The sequence below is a fragment of the Hippichthys cyanospilos genome, chromosome 22, assembly GCF_059441005.1.
Source record: "Hippichthys cyanospilos isolate Australia breed blue-spotted pipefish chromosome 22, RoL_Hcya_1.0, whole genome shotgun sequence".
In the NCBI taxonomy this organism is placed as follows: domain Eukaryota; kingdom Metazoa; phylum Chordata; class Actinopteri; order Syngnathiformes; family Syngnathidae; genus Hippichthys; species Hippichthys cyanospilos.
The window spans coordinates 812927-834084 of record NC_142390.1 but is presented as its reverse complement, the minus strand read 5'-3'; the positions used below and the strand labels follow the sequence as shown (position 1 = coordinate 834084).

The following is a 21158-nucleotide window of genomic DNA, read 5'->3' as shown; positions in this document are numbered from 1 at the left end:
TGATGCAGCGGCGTATGACGTCACGTAGACGTTAATGAGCGTCGCACTCCGTCGGTCGCGGTTGACAGAAGCTGTCAAAATGGCCATTTTGTCGTCCATTCTGTGTGTCCGGGGGTTCTGAAAATGGAGGAGACCAGCTCGGTTCTGAGTGTGTCGCCTACTGGGTTTAAAAAAAAAAAAAAAAGTCCTTCGCAGAATTGACTGGGATGAGCGCAGTATCACCTGTCACCACAAGAGAGCGCACTCCCACCGTTAGTCTCGCAAGTTGTTTCAGATCACGAGAGAGGTGACGACGTTCACGCAAGCCAGGTAGGCTCAGTCGTCAATCAACAGGAAATGCAGGTGACATCACGTGACAAAAAAGCGTGTGCCAAAAAAGTGCTCATAACGCACGTTAAACCACTCGTGCGAATGCGTGTTTTGTGCGACCAAGCTAATGATAAAGAATTCAGACACACGCCCCCCGAAATGCTCATGAAATCAACAATGCTAATGAAATGCTGGTATGCGGAGGAGGTGGCAAAACGTACCCAAGACGGCCGTTACCCTTTTCTTCGTGACGTCATCTCCATTGTCGTCATGAAGGTCTTCATTATACGGACGTTGATTCAGGTCAGAATCTTTTTGGTGTTTTTGATGCGACACGTTTTCGACAAACTTCAGGCCCCTGCAACATCGCCCTCCACGGGCCATCACCTGCAATCATACAACTGAACCGTGTGACTGACGCGTCGTCGATATTGAAGAAATAACAGAGGACTCGAAATCTACGCGAAGGTTTTCGTTTGTGTTTTCCCCCCTTTGGTTTCCTCCTTGTTGCACTCAAATGATTCCAGGCAAGCGCTGTCGAAGCTCAGCTTGAAAAAGCTTGCTGGACCGCGGTGTGTATGAATCATGCAACTTCACTCGAAAGAGATAAAGTGGAAAAAAATAGCAACGTGAGGAGTGAAGAAAAACGGCGGAAAAACAATCGCTCGGTGAAGTCTTTCGGACTTTGTGTTTTGTGTTGGCGTTGTGGCCTCTGAAAGTAGCTCAGCTGTCCGCCCTGTGCCCTCTTTAACATTTAGCAGTGGCACACGCGCACGCGCCTTACGAAGATGGCCAGCTAACTAACGATATTATCTTAGCATTTATCTTATCTTTATTTCATCCACATACACATAAATATGCACTCACACCTAGAAAACTCGGACACACACAGGTTTGTCTTTGTATCTTAGTGGGGCCATCCCATTGTCGAGATGCATTCACTCGCACCTTCAAATCTCATTCAAACCGAAACTCCAAGTCCAAGTCCCGACCCTCAAAAAGAGCTTCGGACTAGCGGGCCCACAAAAACGGCGGAGCCACAACGAAAGCGCGCACCGCTAAACAGGCAGCCAAGGAGCAGGCCGACTTAACCTTTGCTCGGACTTGCTTCACGCGCACGTCATTCTTTTTTCCCCCCCAGTGGATCCTGAGCGGGGGCTTTTCAAAACCTTTGGAACCACACACACTCATCTAGGAAGCAACCTCCACACACACACGTCATCCAGGACTCTGAGGCTTCTGCGAAATCCGCCAAAAACCACGTCGAGCCGCCCGGAAGTTTGATCACCGAAATGGACTTGATTGCAAATGCCACCAAGGAAGGCCCCAAGTGTGTGTGTGTGTGTGTGTGTGTGTGTGTGTGTGTGTGTGTGTGTGTGTGCGTGCGCGTGCGTGCGTGCGCATGCACTTTTCTGAGCAGCAACCGATACAGAGGAAGATTCTGGTGTTTGCTGCCGAGTGGCCACAGACCACAACGAAGCAAAAGACGCATATAAAAAGAGGCGAGCGGCGTTCGGCGACATGACCTGAAAAACCGTCGCCATCTCTCTGCATTCGTCTCGGAACGGTCCTCCCGCTAGCATGCTGTCGCCGAACTACCTGTGCCTGCTGGTCCTGCTGAGCGCCGCGGCGTCCCGGGCCCGCCCCGCTGGCTCGCGCCGCGACCTGGCCAGAATCCTGGAGGACATCTCCCAAGATGCGGTGAGCTGACGGCGTACCTCAGGGATCAAGCTTAGAACCACTTTAACTCGCCCTTTTCATTCTTTGGGCACTTCCGGATTTCTGAATTTGCGGGTCCACACGTTTGATGCGCTTTAACGCTTCTGCTGCTTTTTTTTTTTTCCTGCGCGTTGACATCCCAAATGTCTTTCAGGACCTGAAGAGTGTCAACGTCAGCACCGACCCGCCGTTCGCCGACGTCATCAGGACACTCAGAGCCTGTCAGGTAAGAAGGAGCCCTTTCGGCGCCCGGCGAGGACGGGGCCGGCCCGCGCCGCTGACTCCCTCGCCCGGCTCCCCGCAGAACCGAGAGGAAGTCAAGCTGGTCCAGAAGGTGTTGCGCGTATACTCGCGAGTGATGGACAGCATCGTGCACAACGGCACGCTGCTGAAGGCCGCGTCCGACCGCGCCAGGCTGCTGCGCAACGTCGGCCGGCTCGTGGAGCCCGTCCGGGACCTGGGCGCGGACCTGGCCGACCGAGGCTGCCCCGACATCGCCGACGTCTTCCATCGGCTCGCGCGGCTCAAGGTGACCCCCCCTTCCCGCCCCCACCCCTCAAAAAAAACAAAAAACAAAACGAGGCATCTTCAAATGAAAAGAATGATGCCAAATCGATGCTTCCCGAGCGCATTCAAAATAGCAAAACTATTAAAAACATTTAAAAAAGATTTAAAAACACATTTTTATTAGCATGAAAGAAAATGCATTTCAACTAAAACGACTGAACAAAAAGAAAGCAACGTGTGATCTTCAAATCCGTTTAGGCCGTTAGGCGGATGCTGAAGTGCGCCGGACACCAGGGGGCGCTAAAAACTCGGTAGAAACATGACCTTATCTTCAAACGCATTATGACTTACAAGCAACCGCGTAAGCGAAGAGGAGAATCCGTTTCAAAATCAGCGTTATTGATCAACTCGTTCACTTCCAAAAACTCAGGAGCCCAGACATTCAATCCCAGATACTTAGTGACACACATTTCTTTTGGGGGGCTTAAGGAGGGTGCGAAATGGCTAGAACGAATGAAGTCATCAATGACTTCAATATCGAATAAGTTATGACTTTAGTCCTTCAGTACCTAAAGTGATTCTTGCTACCGTACTTGGGCGGGTACCGCAAGTCATCAATTGCTGTCGTACTTAATTGTCCCCGGCAATCGATGATTCCTTGACCAACCGCCCAACTATACGGGAACGTTCAAATCGAAAGAGACCAAAAAATAGAACTTCCTCATATTTTCTGTGAACAATTGAAACCGCATTTGCAACAAGGTGACAACCACCAACGCAGGTTCCACCAACTTTCTCTTTTTTACTTCTCTTGCTCCTCAAAGCTTTTTGATGGGCGGGCGGGCGAGTTTGAACCTGAGTGTGTGTGGGTGTGTGTGCAGGTGGACGACGTCTCATTCCAGAAGAGGGCCCTCTCTCAGTTCCTGGAGGTCTACGACATGGCAACCGTGATTAGCGTAGGCGCTTTGGCCCCGTCCACCAATCTTTCGCCGTGAAAGTTTTTCCACTTTTAAAATTCCTTAATTTATTCCATTATTTAATCATTCCCACGCTTTAATTTATTTTCGCCAGCAAAAGCTCCTCTTTTTTTCCCCTCCCTCCAAATCTTTGATTTTATTTATTTTTTTGGATGTCTTTGAATAAACGCACATGTCCATGGTTGAAACGTGGTCCTTGAAGTTTCCCGCAACGCGGCGCCACTTTTCTCGTTTGCGTCCTTCCCGCCACTTTCCCTTTGCTGGCCTGCGACTCAGCCGTGATGTCATGCGCGCTTGGACCCGCGAGGAATTTCCCAGCGCCGCCGGGGTCTTGCCACAACTCAAAGACGCTCTTGACGCTTTTATTTCAATGAAAATTTTCGGTCAGAATAAAGTTTTTTCTTCAAGCCTTACATCATTTCAAAAATAGAGAAGACAAAACACCCGCAGCGGATGCTACGCTAAGGCTTGAGTGCGCTAGCATTAGCATGCGGATGTTATTGCTAATCTAATAGCCAGAGATGATAACCTCACATCGGGGCCATGGAAAATGCCTGACCGTAAATCCAGTTTGTGTTTTTGGACACAAACTAACAAGCGCATCTTTTAGGAGAACATTTCAAATTTTGTGCTGCGCGCGTTAGCTTGTTGAGCTAACATTTGAGTTTGTGCTCTGAGCGTGTTAGCGTTGGCTCGTACGCTTTGGTCCAAATGACCCCCCCCGGCCCTCGACAAGGAAATTCAAGAGAAGTTCTTCGAAACCTCAAGGCTTCCATTTCGTTTCAAGTCAAAGGCGCACACGCGCGCATGTTCTGGTGTCTGTTGCGTGCGGTTGTGTGGGAGACCCCTCACCTTGTCCTTCTGTGAACTTAGGTGATTTAAAGGAAATCGTCAACCACATTTTCACACTTAAATCATCACGGCGCGCGCGTGCGAGCGAGCGCGTCGGCTTTTAAATGCGAGACCCGACCCGAAGTCGACACTCTTCGGCCTCGCCAAGTCAGGGCCCGGCTCGGGGATCCCAGCTGAAAGGCCCCGGTGGAGTTGAGCATGGTCGCGGCGGCCAGAGCCGTGCTGAGCGTGTGCGCGTGCTTGTGCGTGTGTCCGGTCGGGACCTCTCACGTGCCTCCCAGGATGAACAGGACCATCCAGAACCTCCTGCAGGTTTACGTGAGTGCTCGCGCGCTGGTCCGACTCGCCGGACCGGGCTGGTCCGGCTCCCGCCGCTCACCGCGCGCGCGTGCGCCTTTGCAGAAGATCCCGGCCAAAGAGCGTTTCAACCGCCACCCGGTCTTCTCTCGAGAACTCCTGGGCACCAAGATGGAGGTAAAAACGTACGGCCGGCCGCCACCTTTCGACTTTGCGGACGGACAAAACCGCTTGTGGCTAAAGTCAGCGCGGGACGGTGGCAGAAAAGCAAACAGTGCCTGTTGCTTTTGCGCGGCTTTTCTCCTGCGTGCTTTGCCGTATTCTTCTTCTTCGAACGTATTTTCACGTTTTTTTTCAAACCCGGACATTAAATCCCAGATGCTTAAGTACTAGATAGACTTAAGTATCTGAGATTGAAGGCCCGGTCTCTTCAAAAACGTGAAATTACGTCCCTGGCATTGAATGCCAGCATTGTTGCCAAAAATACAACAAATGTGGCGCCATCTATCTTGCGGTGCCGCGGGATAAAATGTAGGCGCCGGTTGTGCCGCGGCCCAAACATAGCTCTGAAGCATCCGGTGTTTCAGGTCAAGGGCGTGCTGATGTCGGCCATGCTGCGTTCCTACGAGGAGCTGCTTGGCCACATGTTGAAGCGGCTGCCCGGCCCCACGCCGGCGCCGACCGCCGCCGGAGCCGCCGGCTGCGCGGGCACCCGCGCCGAACTGGAGTACCTGCTGCGCTGCGTGCGGGAGCTGCGCAAGTTCCGCTATCGGGCGCAGGACAAAGTTCTGGACGGCCTGCGGAAGTTCCGACACCTTCAGGTAGGCCGCTTCGCCGCTTCGCCGCACGTCCGTCTTCGGCGCGTGACCTTCGGCCTTCTCGGAACCCCCCCCAGATGGACGACCTGGTGGTCCAGAGCAAAGCGTTGTGGGAGCTGCCCTGGCTGTACGAGGAGGCCAGCTCGTTGGCCGACGGCGCCCAGGCGCCATTGCCGCGTCGTCGCCGCCGGCGTCGCCGCCGCGCCCGCACGCCGTAAAATGCCGGCATTGCTTCTCATCCGGTCACATTTGACTTTATTTATCAGCGCGCAACTGGATATTTATGACGCTATTTAAAACTTTTTGTCATTATTTATGAGCTATTTATTGATCGGCACGAAATAAAGATGCTACGGTTCTCATTGGCTCGCTTGCCGCCTTTTCATTGTCTGTAAGCTGTGCGGCGCATCCTCGGGATCCCGAGCAAATAGTTTGAATTTCTCGATTGACTTGTTTGTCATTGCTCCCTCGCGCGAGCTCTTTTGAGTGCATGCGTGCTGTTTTGGAGCACACTTGATCCATTCATTCCCCCATGCTTTATTCGTATATTTAGATTTATTTCTAGTCTACCTTTGATCTACCTCCCTCCCTAGATTCCTTGATTGATTGATTTTTTTTCAATTCATGCGGATTGTCAAAAATGACAAAAGGCTTAAGAACTCAACCGGGAAGGTTTGCTTGAAAAACATGCTGTTGGTAGGACGGACTATTTAAAATGGCAAAATAAGTCATGAGTGGAAAAGTACTCGTCGTAGTTTTGACTCGGGCTGGATCGACACCAAAATCGGAATAATCGCGGAGCCCTTGGGGAAACCCGCGCTTGGATTCTCAGAAGAACATTGAGAAAACATCCAGCGGCTTGGAGGGACTTTTTCTTTTTTTTTTCGCGAGAGGTGGGAGGTCCTTCCCAGAAAGGCAGGACAAAGCAGAGGAAGTAAAAAAGGCTGGCAGGAAGTGACATCAGAGCATCAGAAGAAACATCACTCTCGTTTGCTGGAAAAGTCCATTGAGGTGGCGAAAGGATGCTTGCTAAAGTGAGCAAAAAAGCTCCAAAAATGGCCTGGGCCAACTTGTGAAAAGGCGCCCTTTGCCGCCGCCTCTCTCGCTGTGAGTCAGCAGCAGCCGTCCCGTCCCGTCGCAGGAAAAGGAAACAACTTCTGCCTTTCTAAAAATGTGTCAGACTTTGAGAGCGCGTGGAATGTTTATTTGACTTCTCATACATGACAGCATACGGAAAGTTGATGTTGTGCCTCCCCGACCCAAAAAGCGGAAGAGTCGCTTTCAAGAGGTGGAAATTGAAGCGTCATCACTATTTCCATGACGAGAAAGCTCAGCAAGACATCGCCTTGCACATTCGTAGTTTCCTAGCCAAGTGAGTGAGATTAAAGTCAAAGTCAAAGAGGCTGGCTACGGCGCCCAGGGGAACTCCTCTAGCGCGTCCCGACGTGGGACAATCAATCGGGCACCGCCAACGCTATACGCTATGCTATGTTGCGTATGTGTGTTTGTTGTGACACAAGGCTTTCGATTTTGATGGACGTTTTCAATGTCGCGCGCGGCCTTTTGTGTGTTCGTTGCATTTGTTCTTGTAGTTTCCAGTTGCGTTTGTGTCACAAGTGTGCGTGTCATGGTGTTTTGTACGTTTTAATGTGTTTGTTTTCGGTGTTTTGTTTTGTGTATTTGTGCATACTTTTTCTTGTTGCGTTTGTGATGCCTGCGGTGTTTAATTGGAGTGCTTCGTAGTGCGATCGTGTGCTATGTTTTATTTGTTGCAATGTGTTGCTTGGCTTCGGTTTATGCGCTGTATTTTGTGATTTTGTCCAGTGCCCGTTTTTGTTGTGTTGCATGATTGTATTTTGTGTAACCTGTGCGCTCTTACGTTCATGGGTAGTTTGCTATAGTGAGCCGTTTCATTTTTGTCTGTAGGGATTGCCGTGCTTTAAGGTCACGTTGTGTTTTGCTGGCATCTGCTGGACATAATCGTACACAGTGGAGCGAGTACAAATATGCAAATTCAGTATTGTGATCGGTGATATCCTTGCGATAAAAATATAGAAATGAGCTGAATTTTAGGGTGGGGTTCTGTTTCAAAATCATTCACACAAATGCACTCATTAAAAAACAAACAAACCCTATTGCTAACACTGAAAAACAGCAACAACAACAAATAACCCCAAAATAAGTTAATCGGGGGCCCACGTCAGAAGACTGGACAGCTCCGTTTGAGTACGGATTGACTACATTTCCCATGAGCCTTAGGAACAGAAGGAAGGTTGTTGAGCACACGTGATTGTGGGAGCGATTTACGCGAGTCGCTGTTTTCATACTGAGCATTTTTTTTATTTGCTGGCAAAAACATATTTGGTTGGTGATTCATCACGCTAAAAATCATTGTTTGGGTGATGCCATTTCAGTTTAATGGATACTTTTGTCGACCCCGCTGAGGACTTGCTGGTTCGTGGCGCACACCTGCACCCTTCTTACCTGTTAGTCGTCTGAAGTGTTTGCGTTTCGTTCGTCTACCCTGTTTACCCCTCTGATAACCTTTGTCGGAGAATAATTTCTTCTCGTTTCTCATGTAGGAAGCTAGTTTGTTTGTTTGTGTTTCGATGCTAATGTTTTTTGGAAGACCTAAGTCCAATTGGAGCTTTCGTCGTTGAATCTGCTTCATTTGGTTGGAACCAATTTGCATGGCCATTTTCACACCACTCAAATTAAGCAAAAAGGTAAGACGCAGTTATTTTTCTTTAAATTCGTTTGTTTGGGTGATGACATTTCAGTTTAATGGATAAGTTTGTCGACCCCGGTGAGGACTTGATGTTTCGTGGCGCACACCTGCGCCCTTCTTACCTGTTAGTCATCTGAAGTGTTTGCGTTTCGTTCGTGTACCCTGTTTACCCCTCTGATAACCTTTGTCGGAGAATAATTTCTTCTCGTTTCTCATGTAGGAAGCTAGTTTGTTTGTTTGTGTTTCGATGCTAATGTTTTTTGGAAGGCCTAAGTCCAATTGGAGCTTTCGTCGTTGAATCTGCTTCATTTGGTTGGATTCAAATGCATGGCGATTTTCACACCACTCAAATTAGGCAAAAAGGTAAGACGCAGTTATTTTTCTGTATATTCGTTTGTTTAAGTTGTGTTGTGAAGAAAAAGCTCATTAGATGTTATGCTATTGCGTATCGTGGCCGAATGGGGCAAATGGCAGAACACGAACAACAACAAACGGACGAAGGAAAAAAAACAACCGCAAATACGAAAAAAAAAACACACCTGCAAATAAAAGTACACATCTATTAAAAGAAAGACGCTGCAAATAGTACGTGCTGCATTCACAAAAAAAAGTGGATGCAAAAACACTTTTCCCAAAAGGGAAAGAGCCACCGACTGGAAAAACAACAACTTCCAAGGAAGCTAATCTCTTCCATTTTTGGCGGGACCACCAACTACTTTACTTTTTTTTGAACATTTCTATTTGAGGAGAAGTGAAATATATTACACCAAGATTTTATTTCTGCACAGATGATTGTTCAAATAAGTCAACTGACAACAAGCTAGGTTTTTTCTCCTTGTATTGTTTGTGTGTTTTAGGGTGCAAACCTAAAGCACGTAATATTCCTCTTCCTTTTTTTGATCATCGAGCAAATGGTCCCCACTTTGGTGTGGCGCGTGGCCTTCAAGGTACATTCTGTTGCAATTGCTGGGCGGAGGCCGGCGGGCTCAGATGCGGCCGGTGAGGCGTTGACCGACCCCTGCACCTGACCCCTGCGGGATGCCTCATTAATGAGGCGAGGGGACCCTCGCCGGCTGAGGATGTGATTGGACGTCAGCCGTAACGAGCGCAACGCGTTCGTTTCCCATCTTTCCAATCATCTGCGTTCAGCTTCTTTATCTCCGTGCCCTCGCTCGATTATGATATATTTTTTCGTTTACGGCGGTCTCCTTAATATTATGCTCTTAGCTCGTCGTAGTGCATCTAAAGCTGTTTGCCTTTGTTAGGATCATGACTTTAACTCTTACTTTATTGTCAAGAATAAGTATTCAATTAGGAGTGAAGGGTTTTTTTTTATTTGGATGGGAGAATACTTTCTTTTCAAGATGTTGTCTGAAGGTGAGAGGGTTTCGTCCCGAAAGTTGAAACTGCAGTCAGAGAACGTCAAAGGTGACGAGTCAAAATGCGAGCGCCCGCTTTTAGCCTGCTCGCAATGAGCACAGGTGACACAATCTTAATGTTAGGTTGAACGTGTTTCTTCAATATATCGTATGGTTCTTTTGTGGAAGTCATGTGATCAATAATCTTGGTCTTTTCCATAACACATCTTTCTATGCATTTTTACAGAATACATGCAATTTTGAATATAAAGGCCAATCTCATAACCTTGATGCAAGGTTGATGTCATGGAGTCAAGGAGAGATGAAATATACTTGATATCCAAAAGAGGAAAGAACAACCACATCATTGCTCACATCATGCACCGCTGGAGGAAAATTTGATCTTGGATCTTGGTTCAAGGTAAGTGTTTATTTATTTAGGCAAACTTAAAAATGCATATTTCACACGTATTGTTTTTGTTGACGTATGTGAAAATAGTTTTACATATCATTAGATTATGATTCGAATTTTTTCGCCTTTGAGCTGTGAAAATTCTTGAGGCCTGTTGCCATGGTAGCGCCCTTCCGAACAAGCTTCATTTTGCTGTTCGGCCTTTAGGTGGCAGCATCGTGCTGTGTCAGCAACATCCAATGACAGCGACTGGAAACAAAAAACGAACATTTAGGGCTCATTATTCCTTCTTTTTTGGTCTTTCCTCACGCTGCCTCCTCAAAGGGAGTGAAAAGTTGCCTCTAAGTTTCATGTATTTTTTTCCCTCGTTGTTGTTGTTGTGCCGCTATTGTTGGCTGCTGTGAGCCCGTCGCTTTAATTGACAGCCAGGATTTGTACTTATTGTTGCTGTTATGATTTATTCCTTCGCTTTTCACAACTTTGCGTGTGAATAATTGCGGCTTGAAGGCACATGACTGCTGCGAATTTGATGCAAATTTTTCTTAGCCCGGCAATTGAATTTTGAGCGTGTTCGCATTAAGCTCGTCATGATTCAATCTTAAAAGCAAGCATTTTGCTTGTAAACCTAGAGCGCAGTTTCTTGTCTTGTATTCAAATGCTCAACATCTGAAATTCTATTTTCGAGCACGTGTAATTCACGTGCAGTACGTGGCCATCTGTGTACTGTAGGTCTTGCATTTTTAATGGAGCAATTCCAAGTATATTTGTTTGAAACTTTGTGTTTGGTCACCTATGTTAGTATTAAAAACGCAGAGTTTCGACGATAAAAAAATGCAATTAACTCATTCGCCACGGTTGACGGCGAGAGACATCAAAGATCAATTTTTCCGTGCTGACGATGAATTTTAAGTCAAAAGTCAATCAAAGATCAATTTTAACTGGATTGGGTGGTTTACTTTCAATAATTATGAGAACATTGTACAGGTCACACCATTATATTGGGATTTTTTTTGTTGTTGTTGTTGATTGACAGCTCCAATTTCCAATGAAGGAAATGAACTATTGTATCAAGCCCAGGTGCCTTTGCAGCGGTGTGCGTGATGTGATAAGATACTGGAAATTCGCTCATTTCCGACAGTCTATACGTGGCGGTTAGCTCGTGGCCACTTTTCACCGCGAAGCGGTTTCTGATGCATGACCCTTAAAGCATGTCAGCAGCGTACTCCATCTTGGAGCGCTTCTGCTTTTTACGTTCCGGGCGCAAGCTCCCGCGTTAGCGTGTCTGTTGAAATGCAAGCTAGCTCTGCCGTTCTCACCAAAAGTGCTCGCAACTGCAGTCGCAACAACTCTTTTTTGATTTCACCTGACTCAAAGCGGTCGCGACGGTAGCGCGTGGCTCCAAAATCTCGAAAGCGGCCCCCGTAATTGAAACTACCGACGGCGTCGGCGACTCGCCGTCAGCGCCCGCGGCCCGGAGCGCTAATGCGGGACCGGCCGAAATACCGCTTAGCTGCTTCCAGCGTAAAGTCAAAGAATCCCGCTTGGTGTTTGCGTGCGACGGGGGATGTCTTAGCGTCATGGCGGCGGAAAGTTTCTAAGCGCCAAACACCTCTGAACTTAATTACCCCGTGAGTAATGAATGTTTGATTGCGGCTCTCCCCCAGGCTGTCAACACCAGATAATGTATCACAAACTTATAATGTATCACTAATTGCTTTGGCGAGAGCGCCGCGATTAGAATAATGCGCTTATTAAATGCACAAATCTTATTAGGCGGCAAACTATCGATTATTTATTTATTTATTTTTTAAGTCGACGAGGGCCATTAAGCGCCACGTGACACATCCGGGATTAAAAATAGATGCTCGCCGTTCATCGTTGAGTCGGACAAAGCAGGTGATTATCGTAACGCGGCGAGACGCTCGCCCGGGCCGTCTCCGAGCGCCGACGTTTACTCAGACGAGCAGAATTTTAATTGTTTAAGCAAGTGTTTGCTGTGGGCAGAAGGCCAAGTGCGGCCTCTTCTCCACGCTCTTAATGTGGCGGGCAGGAGGACAAATCGCACTTCATTTGAAAATGCGGCAAACGTGGTCCGCCGAAAGCCTTTCCGATGTCTGCATCTTTGCAGAATTCTCTCATCGCCGGCGTTTTCCGATCCACATTAAACGCTTGAATACGTTGTTAAAGTAACCCTCTCAACCCCGATGTGCGACAATTGACAAATAAATTGTGACACACGCGCACACACGCACACACACACTGTGGTGGCCTTTAACAGCGACAGGGGGTATGGAATAAGCTGCAGGAAAGTGCAGAGGGCTGACACTCGCTAACGCACACGTCACCATGTGTTATTTATTACACACACGTGCGCACCCACACAGCTGTGTGTATCAAATGCCGCGGCAGCCGTGTTGAAGCGTCCAGACGGCCAATCACGGGATCGATGGCAGGCGTGACTTAACCAATGACCCGCTCTGTTATCTCGCCGGCCGTCCTCCATCTCGCCTCCACTTTTTGTCGTTTTTTTTGGGGGGGGTGGCGCTGATGGACTTTTCAGAACGCCATCCGCACATGTCAGCTCCGCGTTCCGGCGTGACCGAACCAAGCTTCTTAAAAACGGCGGCTTTGAGGGAGCCCGATTTTTTTCTGAAAGCGAGTTTGATTCACAAAGAGGAAATTTACTCGCCGTCCGCGCTGAGTAGCTCGCCCAGCAAGTCAAAGAATGGCGGGAAGTCTGCTATTTGGCTTTCAAGCAGCCATTTTAGAGCTTAATCCCTGTTTTCTAAAACGACCGTCATTCTCCAAACAGGCTCGACTTAGCGGCATGCTATTTGGTAGACGCGAGTCGTACGGGGTGTGTGTGTGTGTGTGTGTGTGTGTGTGTGTCTTGATCCGAAGCGGCCTTTGTCATCGTCAATTCTGGTGGTAAAAGCAAGCTCTTGAATGAGCCACCCGGTTTGGTCGGCGTGTGCGTCTCGGGTAAAAAGGTCTCCGTTTTCTTTTGAAAGGACGTTTCAGAAGAAAAATTGTTGTAGTTTCCCTCGCCGCAAATTTACCCAAGCAGCATGAAATTTGTTGGCGAATGATGAGTAGACCCGGAAAAAGCCACAGGACGTGTGCCGTTCAGTGGGGAGCCTCCATTTTGATTTTTTCTTTGCCAGGCGTCACTCGCTTTTTGTCCCCACCGCTCCTCGATTTGACCTTTGCGTACTCTTCTTGTTTTGCTTCGCCAGTCGACTAAAAAGTTTGCGCGGCGGAGCCGAAGCCCCGCCCTCCTCCTGCCGGTCGTCAGGGTTTCCCCGCTCTAATGAACCTGGGGGGTCTCAGGGCAGCTTCTCAGGGCTTGATTAGGATCCTCATTAAAGAAAGGTCCGCAGCAGACTCCCTTTCCTTTTCCCTCCGTGTCCTCCGTCCGCCTCCCATTAACGGCCCCCCCCCCTCCCCACCTCGCCATGCCTGCTGTCAAACAGAGCGGCATTTTTAATGATGGCAACGGCCACTTTGCACCATTCCGCCCGTGTGTTTGTGCTCACCTCAGAAAGTAATGAAGACTCTTTTTCTGCGCGCGTGTTGAAAAGTTGGCAGGAAGCCTGGGCGAGAACACGCGCGCTTTAATGTCGGACTCATTGTCAGGCATCCGCCGAGGCGCTAACGAGCAACAACAACCGGTCCAAAGACAGGACGGACGCGGGGAGACGTTTGGGGAATGAAAGCCTCGCTTGCCGAGGCCGGGCTTCTTTTCTTCCTTTTTCTGGAGGCGACATTCAGCAGATGAGATCAGTGGCATTGGCAAGGATGCTGGGGGGAGGGGGGGGGGGGGGGGGGGGGGGGTCCAAAATCTGATTACATCACAAAAGAGAGCTAATCTCTCTTTAGCGCTCCCCCTGCTAATTCCCGAAACAACGCGGCACCCCGCTAACCGGGGTCGGACGCGGAGCATTGGCACGCGTCCCACAATATCGGCGACGTCGCGCTAAACGGACGTTTCTGTTTTGCCGAGTCGAAAGTCATGAGACGTTGTTTGAAACGGCGAGCGCTCATTTGAGCAGGGTTAGAAATTCTTCCTCCCTTCCTCGTCTGCAGACGCTCGAGTGCCTCGTTGTTGAGCGTGCCGGTGAGATGAAAGGAAATTATTCAATACTTTTTGCGGCACTTGGGTTCTACTAAAATCAGCCTTGCTTCCTTTATTCCATTATCTTGCTCCTCCCAACTTTTTCTTTCCTTCTCGAAGTGGATGCCTCGCTCCGCCCTTCGTCTTGGCATCTTTCCGCTTGGTCGCTCGCGGCGGCGCCGTGAAACCTCGTCTGATCGGAAGGTATTTTTAACCGCGGGGCGCCATCTTTGACGGAATCTAATTAGCGAGTCGGCGAGCCGGATGAAGTGAAGAAGAAGTCGGCAGACGCGTCGCCGAGGCGCGACCGACGCCTTGTGAGGATCTGACCTGGTGTTTTTGGGGCGTCTCCTGTCCGCGCCAACCCGGGCCGCCATCTTAAATGCCAGCCGCGCATTAGCATTTGGCCGTCCCGCTCGGCTGTCAATCTGCATTTTTATCTTGGGCGCCTCCTGCGGGGTGTCACCTCGCCTTCCCCGGTTAGCCCTTCCGCCAACACGACTGGCAGGGGGAGTCGGGGTGGGATCGGCCTGGCTTCGGGGAATTTATCAGCACCGTGCCAGCCATTAGTTATCCCGGAGCGGGTTGCGCCAAACTGTTGGCTAATTGCTTTCTTTAACACGGCTGACATTCAAAAGGGGCTAAAATGTCCCCGCGCGGGCAAAGCAAGCGCCCTTATCTCTGGGGTGCTCGGCGTGGAAAGAATACACGCTACACTTCAGATTCGCCAGGCTGAAGTTGGCCGAGATTTCAGCTTTCGATTCCGCCTTAAAAGCCTTTGGGTGGCAACGTTTTTGCACGTTTGGGTGACAAAAGCCTCCGCTTTTTAAACAGCCTATTATATTATTTATCAGTGTGAAATGGCGTCGAGTTTCCAAGTATTTACAGTGCGAGCAGTCAATTGAGAACCGTTTTGAAGAATCCCATAATTTCGGTTTGAAATGAGCGGAAATGACATTTCCGCTGCTAATACGAGCCAAACCCTGCAGATGTAAATGAACACACGCCTATTTGTGAAGTAGGGTTTTCAACGAGGAGGGGGAAGGAGTCCCTTTAACCCTTTGTCTGTGAAATTGTGATGAAAGCATTTTTTTCTCGATCGCTGAAACAGTGCGACGGCGAACTGCGGGGTATCGCCAGAGCCCGCTGCCGCTTTTGTTTGTGGTCTACCCTAACCTCGTTTGGCGCCTTGGCAACATCCGCCCGGCGAGCTTCATTGCCACCTTTCCCCGGCGACCAAGACGGACTCGGACCTCCGAGCGTTCTGTCTTCGGGGGAACCGTCCTTTCGTGAGACGTGGGCGTCGTCTCCGCGGGCTTTAACCGCCAAGCGCTTTCGTTTGCCCCGCTTTGAAAAATTTGAGCGAGCTGGACCGTTTCCCCGTCGGCTCGCTCCAGTAGCTCGTCTTCCGTCCGAGGCCTTTGCCAGCTTTCGGGATTTGCTTCGTTTGGCTCAGCCTTGATTTTTTTTTTTTTTTTGGCAGCCGCATGAAAAGAGGCAAGGAGGTTCGCCCAAGCGTTCCCATTTGTGCCGGACATAAAATGATGGGGGACCCTCGCTTTTAATGATGATGGTAATGTCAGATTTTCTATGGCGCATTTCAAGAGACAGAAGGAAGCTTAACAATAACTCTGGAGGGTAATTAAAACTCACACTGTTAGGACTAGAATGATTTTTTTTTTTCCCCGTGCCAGAGTCAGACCTGACATATTCCATCTAAAAAGAACGAGGGATACAAAAAGTTTGCAGGTTTAAGGCTTCGTGCCTCAAACAATGAAAATCTGTGCGTATTATCTGAGTCTGAAAGCTATTTTATTTTAAAATGTGTCCGGATATTGGCGGATTCGTTTAGGTCACTTGAGTGCCAAATTGAACCCGCAAAAAAGTCACACGAGTAAGGAACAGGCGTCTTTTTTTTCTTTGGGAAGAGGAAAAGACCCGCTCAAGAGACAGCAGACTCAAGGCGGGAAAAAATCGGCAGAATAATAATAATAATAGAATAATAACCGCTCGCAAGTCGGATCGCTTGCGTCTCAAAGCGCGCCCGTACTGAAAATGCCTTTCCGTCCAAAATGAGAAATACTGACCGGGTTAATCGGACCGTGGTTATTTTTACATGCTCCCGCGCATCAGCGGCCTTGCACCTGTGCTGTGTTTTCCCAAATCTTTTGTGCGTTTTTTGACATGGGTTTAACCCGCTGCCGCTATGCGCCGCAGCGACGCTGGGGAAAAGCATCAAGACGTCTGGCGCGAGCAGCTTTCAACTTGACAATTTGTCTTCCTCGTTAGCGTCCCGCAGATGAGGTCGCTGAACCGCATTAACCTCTTTGGGCCCGCCGCATAATCGCCTTTGTTAGCACGGCGCTAATATTCCCGGGCTATCGAAACAATCTGCTTGTGCTAAAGACCCGGCGCGGACCGGGCCCTGTTATTGCGCTTTTTCCCCGGAGGACGTGGCGCCTTGGCTTATTTTGCTATGAATTTGGGGAATTTGTGGCCCAATATGTACTCTTTGGGCAACGCTCCAAGACGCCACCAAAAAGCGGCGGCTAATTGCAAAGTGGTCACGGGCCGGGAATGCAGCTCCCGTGCGGGCGAAACATCAAAACGGTATATCAAGAAAAGAAAAGCTCTGCTTCGGCACTTCAACTGGTCTTAGGATGAGCACTTTTTTGCAGCTCTGTGCGTTTGGATCGCTCTGCGCTTATGGCTTTTGAAGTGTGTTTAATGAAGCCCGCGACCATCTGCCGGCTCGCTCAAACGACACGCCGAGCCATGGCAGATGAATAACTCAAAAGCTATTCATAATTGAATAAAGGCGTGGAAGGAAAGCAGCTCCCATTATTGTCAAGGCTGCCAGGTAACTCCACGCCGACCGTCAATTTGTCCTCGGCGCTCCTCGCCCCCCCTTGCCCCCCCTTGCCCCCCCTTGCCCCCCTGCCAAATAACGCTCCCCGCCGGCCGCCGCGCCGCTAACGAAACGTCGCCGGACGCGATCCGGCCGATCGACGACCGCGGCCGTACGCCCGATGCGACGCGCCGGCTCTGCGGGGGAGAAGTCGCTCCTCGCTCCCGCCGGCAAATTTTTCATAGCCGGCGTGTTCAATATCCCGCTGTAAAATCACCAGTTTTACATAACGTGGCTACTGCTGTTTGCCTTTCTCATTTGGCATCACAGAAATGAAAATGTTTGCGCTTTAGGTGACTAGCCTGCGCAAGAAACCAAGCTCTCATTTTATGCGCTCGGCCTAATTCTTTTATTTGTATTTACGCTATCAATAGTTGCGTACGTGCGTGCCGAAAAAGTTCAAAGAAACAATCAAAAACTCGTTATTTTCAAACAAGTGTCTCGTTGAGTCAACTCTACCAGCAGCCAATCATCTTCCGCCCCCTTTAAACGCCCTCTTTGCCGGATTGGCTGGATTTGCCATTACGAGTTCAAGACGCTATTAGCGCTCATTGAAAGCTGAAGTTTTTAACTCCGCGGTTATCGGCTCATGCCTAATTGCCAGAATAAATGCGAGAGAGGTTTTTTTCTTTTTCCACCCATTGTGTGTGTGTGTGTGTGTGTGTGTGTGTGTATTTTCCAAGAGCGCTGTGCACAATGGCGTCGTGGGTTCCGAACGACTCGCCAGGCGGGCGGCGCGAGACGAGCGCCCACCATTCGGATAAAACCTCCCACGTCTGGCTTTCACGCCGTCGTTCAGAAGGACGCCAGAGCCTTTTAATTCATCCGCACTAAAAACACACACATATACATGTCATACAAAGCGCCACGCCGCGCGGCCACGTAATTGCGTTGACAGAATTAAGGGCGAAGTGCACGTCGCCGGCGCCGACGAGATTCCATTAGAAGCCATTACGTACAAGAGCAAAAAAAAAAGTACTGGATGAGTTGCGTGGGAGCCGTGGATTGCGAGCCCCCGCCTCCTCCGCGATCCCTAATGGACACACGCGCGCACACGCGTACTCGCTCTTGACGGCTCAAGTGCGTGGAGGCCGCTCGTCACGGCGTGGGTGCGGGTGAGAGGACTTTCAGCCCAAAGTAGCTCCAGCCACAAAAAATGACACTGGAAATACATTTATTGAAAAGGATAAACTGTAAATTTCTCTGCAACAGCACGACGGTTTTTTGTTTTCGTTGTGAAGAATCTCGGGTCTTTTTCCAAAATAAACCTGTATAGATGCGTGGGGAAATGGCTGAACACAAGCTGAGCCTGGCCCCAGAAGAAAACTCGCTCATGGGGAATGGGTGGTGGGGGGTGGTAGCGCTCAGGCCGGAATTCACTGATCGCTCCTCGTTATCTGTGGAAAATGAGGAAACCCTATATATATATTATTTTCCCGGTTTTATTTCAGAGGGAAATCGCTGTCGAAATTTCCCGCCAGACGGCCGGGGCGCACCATTGATTTTGCGAAGACGATGTCAAAATGATGTTATTTTACCACCGACGGTGTCGATGTTTATATGCGAAGATACGCACGTCGTCAATAATATTGGCGGATTCAAGTTGCGAGCGTTTTCGGGGATTTCCGACTTGAGTGTTTTTCATCCTGATTGCGAGACCAGGAGCCAACGCAGCCGACAAAGACGAGGCGGGACGGCCGTGCGCGCTGGCGGGCCCGGTCTTCTCACAAGCCTCTTAATGCCTTTAAATATCAGCGCCTGACATTTTCAAAGAAACACCAGACCGCGACTACCGCGGGGAAAAAAAAAGGATCTTTGGAAATCTCCCTCTCGAAGCGATAAATGGTCGCCTTAATGATGGCAGAGTTGAAGTTAAGACTCGCCGGCGTGTCAGCGGCAGGCCGCGAGATTAATTTCTACCCGCTTTCCAAACGCCGGAAACGGTTAACTCGTGACGTGCGCCGAATGGATGCCCATGCCACACCGTGTGTGCGCGTGTGTGTGTGCGTGTGGGCACACACCATGCCCTAAAACATTGATTTTTTTTCTTTTTCGCAGCCCCCCCTGCACATCTTTTCACTAGCCTCGCTAACTCGCCCCCTCCTCCCCCTCTTTTGGCTTGACACCCGTGGTGATGCTTCACCTCTGTAACCAGGAAGTGGGCGTGTTGGGGGGGGGGGGGTCATGCGACTGCCTCTGGTTGCGCTGCTGCTGCGTTCAAGCATCTCATTGATTGCGCCCGAAGGCTGTGTATCGGGGGGGGGGGGGCTTCAGATGAAAGTAGAGAGAGCGAGCGGGGGAACGCGAGAAGGATGTGAGGAGGCCACGGGAAAGCCGGCCAAAAACAAATAGCCAAGCGCGCTCCGACGGCAGCAACAAATGCAAAAGAACCAGCTCGCAGCCTGCCAAGAACATGCCCATGCAACTGCGTACGAGTTGGATAAATATGGCAGGCTTCCTCTGCCTTTTCTCGTATGATCGAAGTCAAAGCGGCAACGGGGGCTGAATAGTAAAAAAAAAAAAAAATCCAAAAGCAAATGATCCCTCAAAATGCCTTCAGTCTGCAAGTTGGCCTTGCAATCTGAAGTGTCTTTTCAGTCAAGCACCCCCCCACACACACACACACACACACACACCTTCGTGTACCTGAGTGAAACAGACATGAGGGTTAAGCTGGCAATTTTCAAAAACATTTTCCGGGGACAAGACTCCCTGGAAAGCCCCCTGGAAAAATCCTCCGAGACCAGTGTTTATACAATTATACTTTGCCGACCCCCCAGCAAAAACAAAACCTACCCCGCCCACACATACACTCGACGCGCTGACTATAAATAAGAATACTGCGTAAAACTGGAAAAAAAAAAGTTCATCAAAGTGCCTAAAATTTCAAAAAAAGAGATGAACTTAATCCCTAAAATGGCAGCTTCAAATAAAAATAGCAGATATCTGGTGTCTTTTCGGGCATACCGTAGTGCCTTGAATTTTTTCTCGGGTCTTGTCATGATTGACAAGTCTACCAGATTCCACGTGGTTAAGTCAAACTGACAAACTGCTTCATTCTAGACGCACCAAATTGAATATTCCCAAATTTCCTTCATGATGAGTTGCTTTTGCTTGTCATAGCTGTCAATGTGGTCATTTACTAAACAGTTCAATACAAGGCATCGATGTGCTGGTTTTTTTTTTTTGGTTTCGCTTGTCCCGCCCGCGCTACGCCTCACCTGATTGGCTGCCATGACAACCGCGGCCCAGCTCGCCGCCTTCCATCTTCCAGATTAGCTCACTTGACATTTGACAGACTTTGCCATGCATTCATTTGAATACATCAAAGCGTGGCTCTTTTTTTGGGAGTGGGGGGGCTAAGCAAGGGCGGACCCAGCTGCCGCGCCGCACTCCTCCATCATACACCAGTTAGCTTTGTCGGAGGTAATTAAGGCGGGAAGCATCTGTTGCCGGCTTCGCACCTGCTGCTGCTCGATCACACAACCCGGTGCCTGAAATGCTCGCCGTGCTGCAAACGCGGCCCGGGCCCGACCTCGGCGCCGGCGCCGTCATGCTTTCGGCCGTTTGCTAGCCTTTCGTAAAGCGGTCGTCGCCAGCAGGTATTTCGTTGCGTGACGCAAAAAGGGAATGGCGCCGCTTCTTAAATGACAAAAGTGTAATGTAGCAAACAGCACTACGTGTCAAATCAAGCACTTTGTCGTCCGACCACCAGGGGGCGCACATGTGTGCATGACAAAAGCTTCCGCTTTTCTCACTCTTATGCATGATTTAGCAGTGTGAAACGGCGCTGTTTCTCACCCGATTCCTTATATATAGATTGCTGGCTGTCAATTGGGACCCGTTTTGAAAAATCAGAGCGGTTCGTATTCAAAAGGTTATTAAATAATCTCCTCAAGCGTCTCGCCGCACCTTTAACCTTTCAACGCACTGGGCACAATCCGGTTTCCTTAATCGTTTATTCCGGACTGAAGGTTAAGACAAAGGAAAAAAAAGAAAAAGCCTCCAAGCCCATGTAGAATGTGATGGCATGGCGAGAAACAAGTTGTGAGCGTGACGGAGGCGCCTCCGAACGGGAAGTGTCGTTGTTTGATAGTGCGCGTCCCGGCCGCGTCGCGCCCGTCACCCATCCATCACACCTATTGATCCTGGGAGACGC

General features: G+C 49.4%; 3 protein-coding genes across 5 annotated transcripts in view; all 3 read left to right on the top strand.

Annotated features, from left to right (window-relative positions):
- The first annotated feature begins 60 nt into the window (after positions 1-60).
- LOC148405271 (uncharacterized) lies at positions 61-3700 on the top strand. Of its 3 annotated transcripts, none has more exons than XM_088405951.1 (5): positions 61-309; positions 1730-2010; positions 2183-2254; positions 2333-2557; positions 3417-3700. In XM_088405951.1, the coding sequence occupies exons 2-5, from the start codon at positions 1891-1893 to the stop codon at positions 3528-3530; spliced, it is 531 nt and encodes a 176-aa protein (XP_088262077.1). In that variant the 5' UTR covers positions 61-309; positions 1730-1890; the 3' UTR covers positions 3531-3700. The 3 variants fall into 3 exon arrangements, with proteins under 3 accessions (XP_088262077.1, XP_088262079.1, XP_088262076.1); XM_088405953.1 differs by lacking the exon at positions 61-309 and adding an exon at positions 623-777; XM_088405950.1 differs by lacking the exon at positions 61-309 and adding an exon at positions 623-881.
- Positions 3701-4541: 841 nt separating this feature from the next.
- LOC148405270 (interferon gamma-like) lies at positions 4542-5791 on the top strand. The gene is made up of 4 exons (XM_088405949.1): positions 4542-4682; positions 4767-4838; positions 5249-5482; positions 5557-5791. Exons 1-4 carry the CDS (start codon positions 4563-4565, stop codon positions 5695-5697), a joined length of 567 nt encoding a protein of 188 aa, XP_088262075.1. The 5' UTR covers positions 4542-4562; the 3' UTR covers positions 5698-5791.
- A 4172-nt stretch (positions 5792-9963) lies between these two features.
- The window catches only part of celf2 (cugbp, Elav-like family member 2), a 124291-nt gene continuing 113096 nt past the window's right edge, over positions 9964-21158 (top strand). The window contains exon 1 of the mRNA XM_088405919.1: positions 9964-9986. The gene's annotated coding sequence lies outside the window, so the exon portion shown is untranslated. The remainder of the gene's footprint in view (positions 9987-21158) is intronic.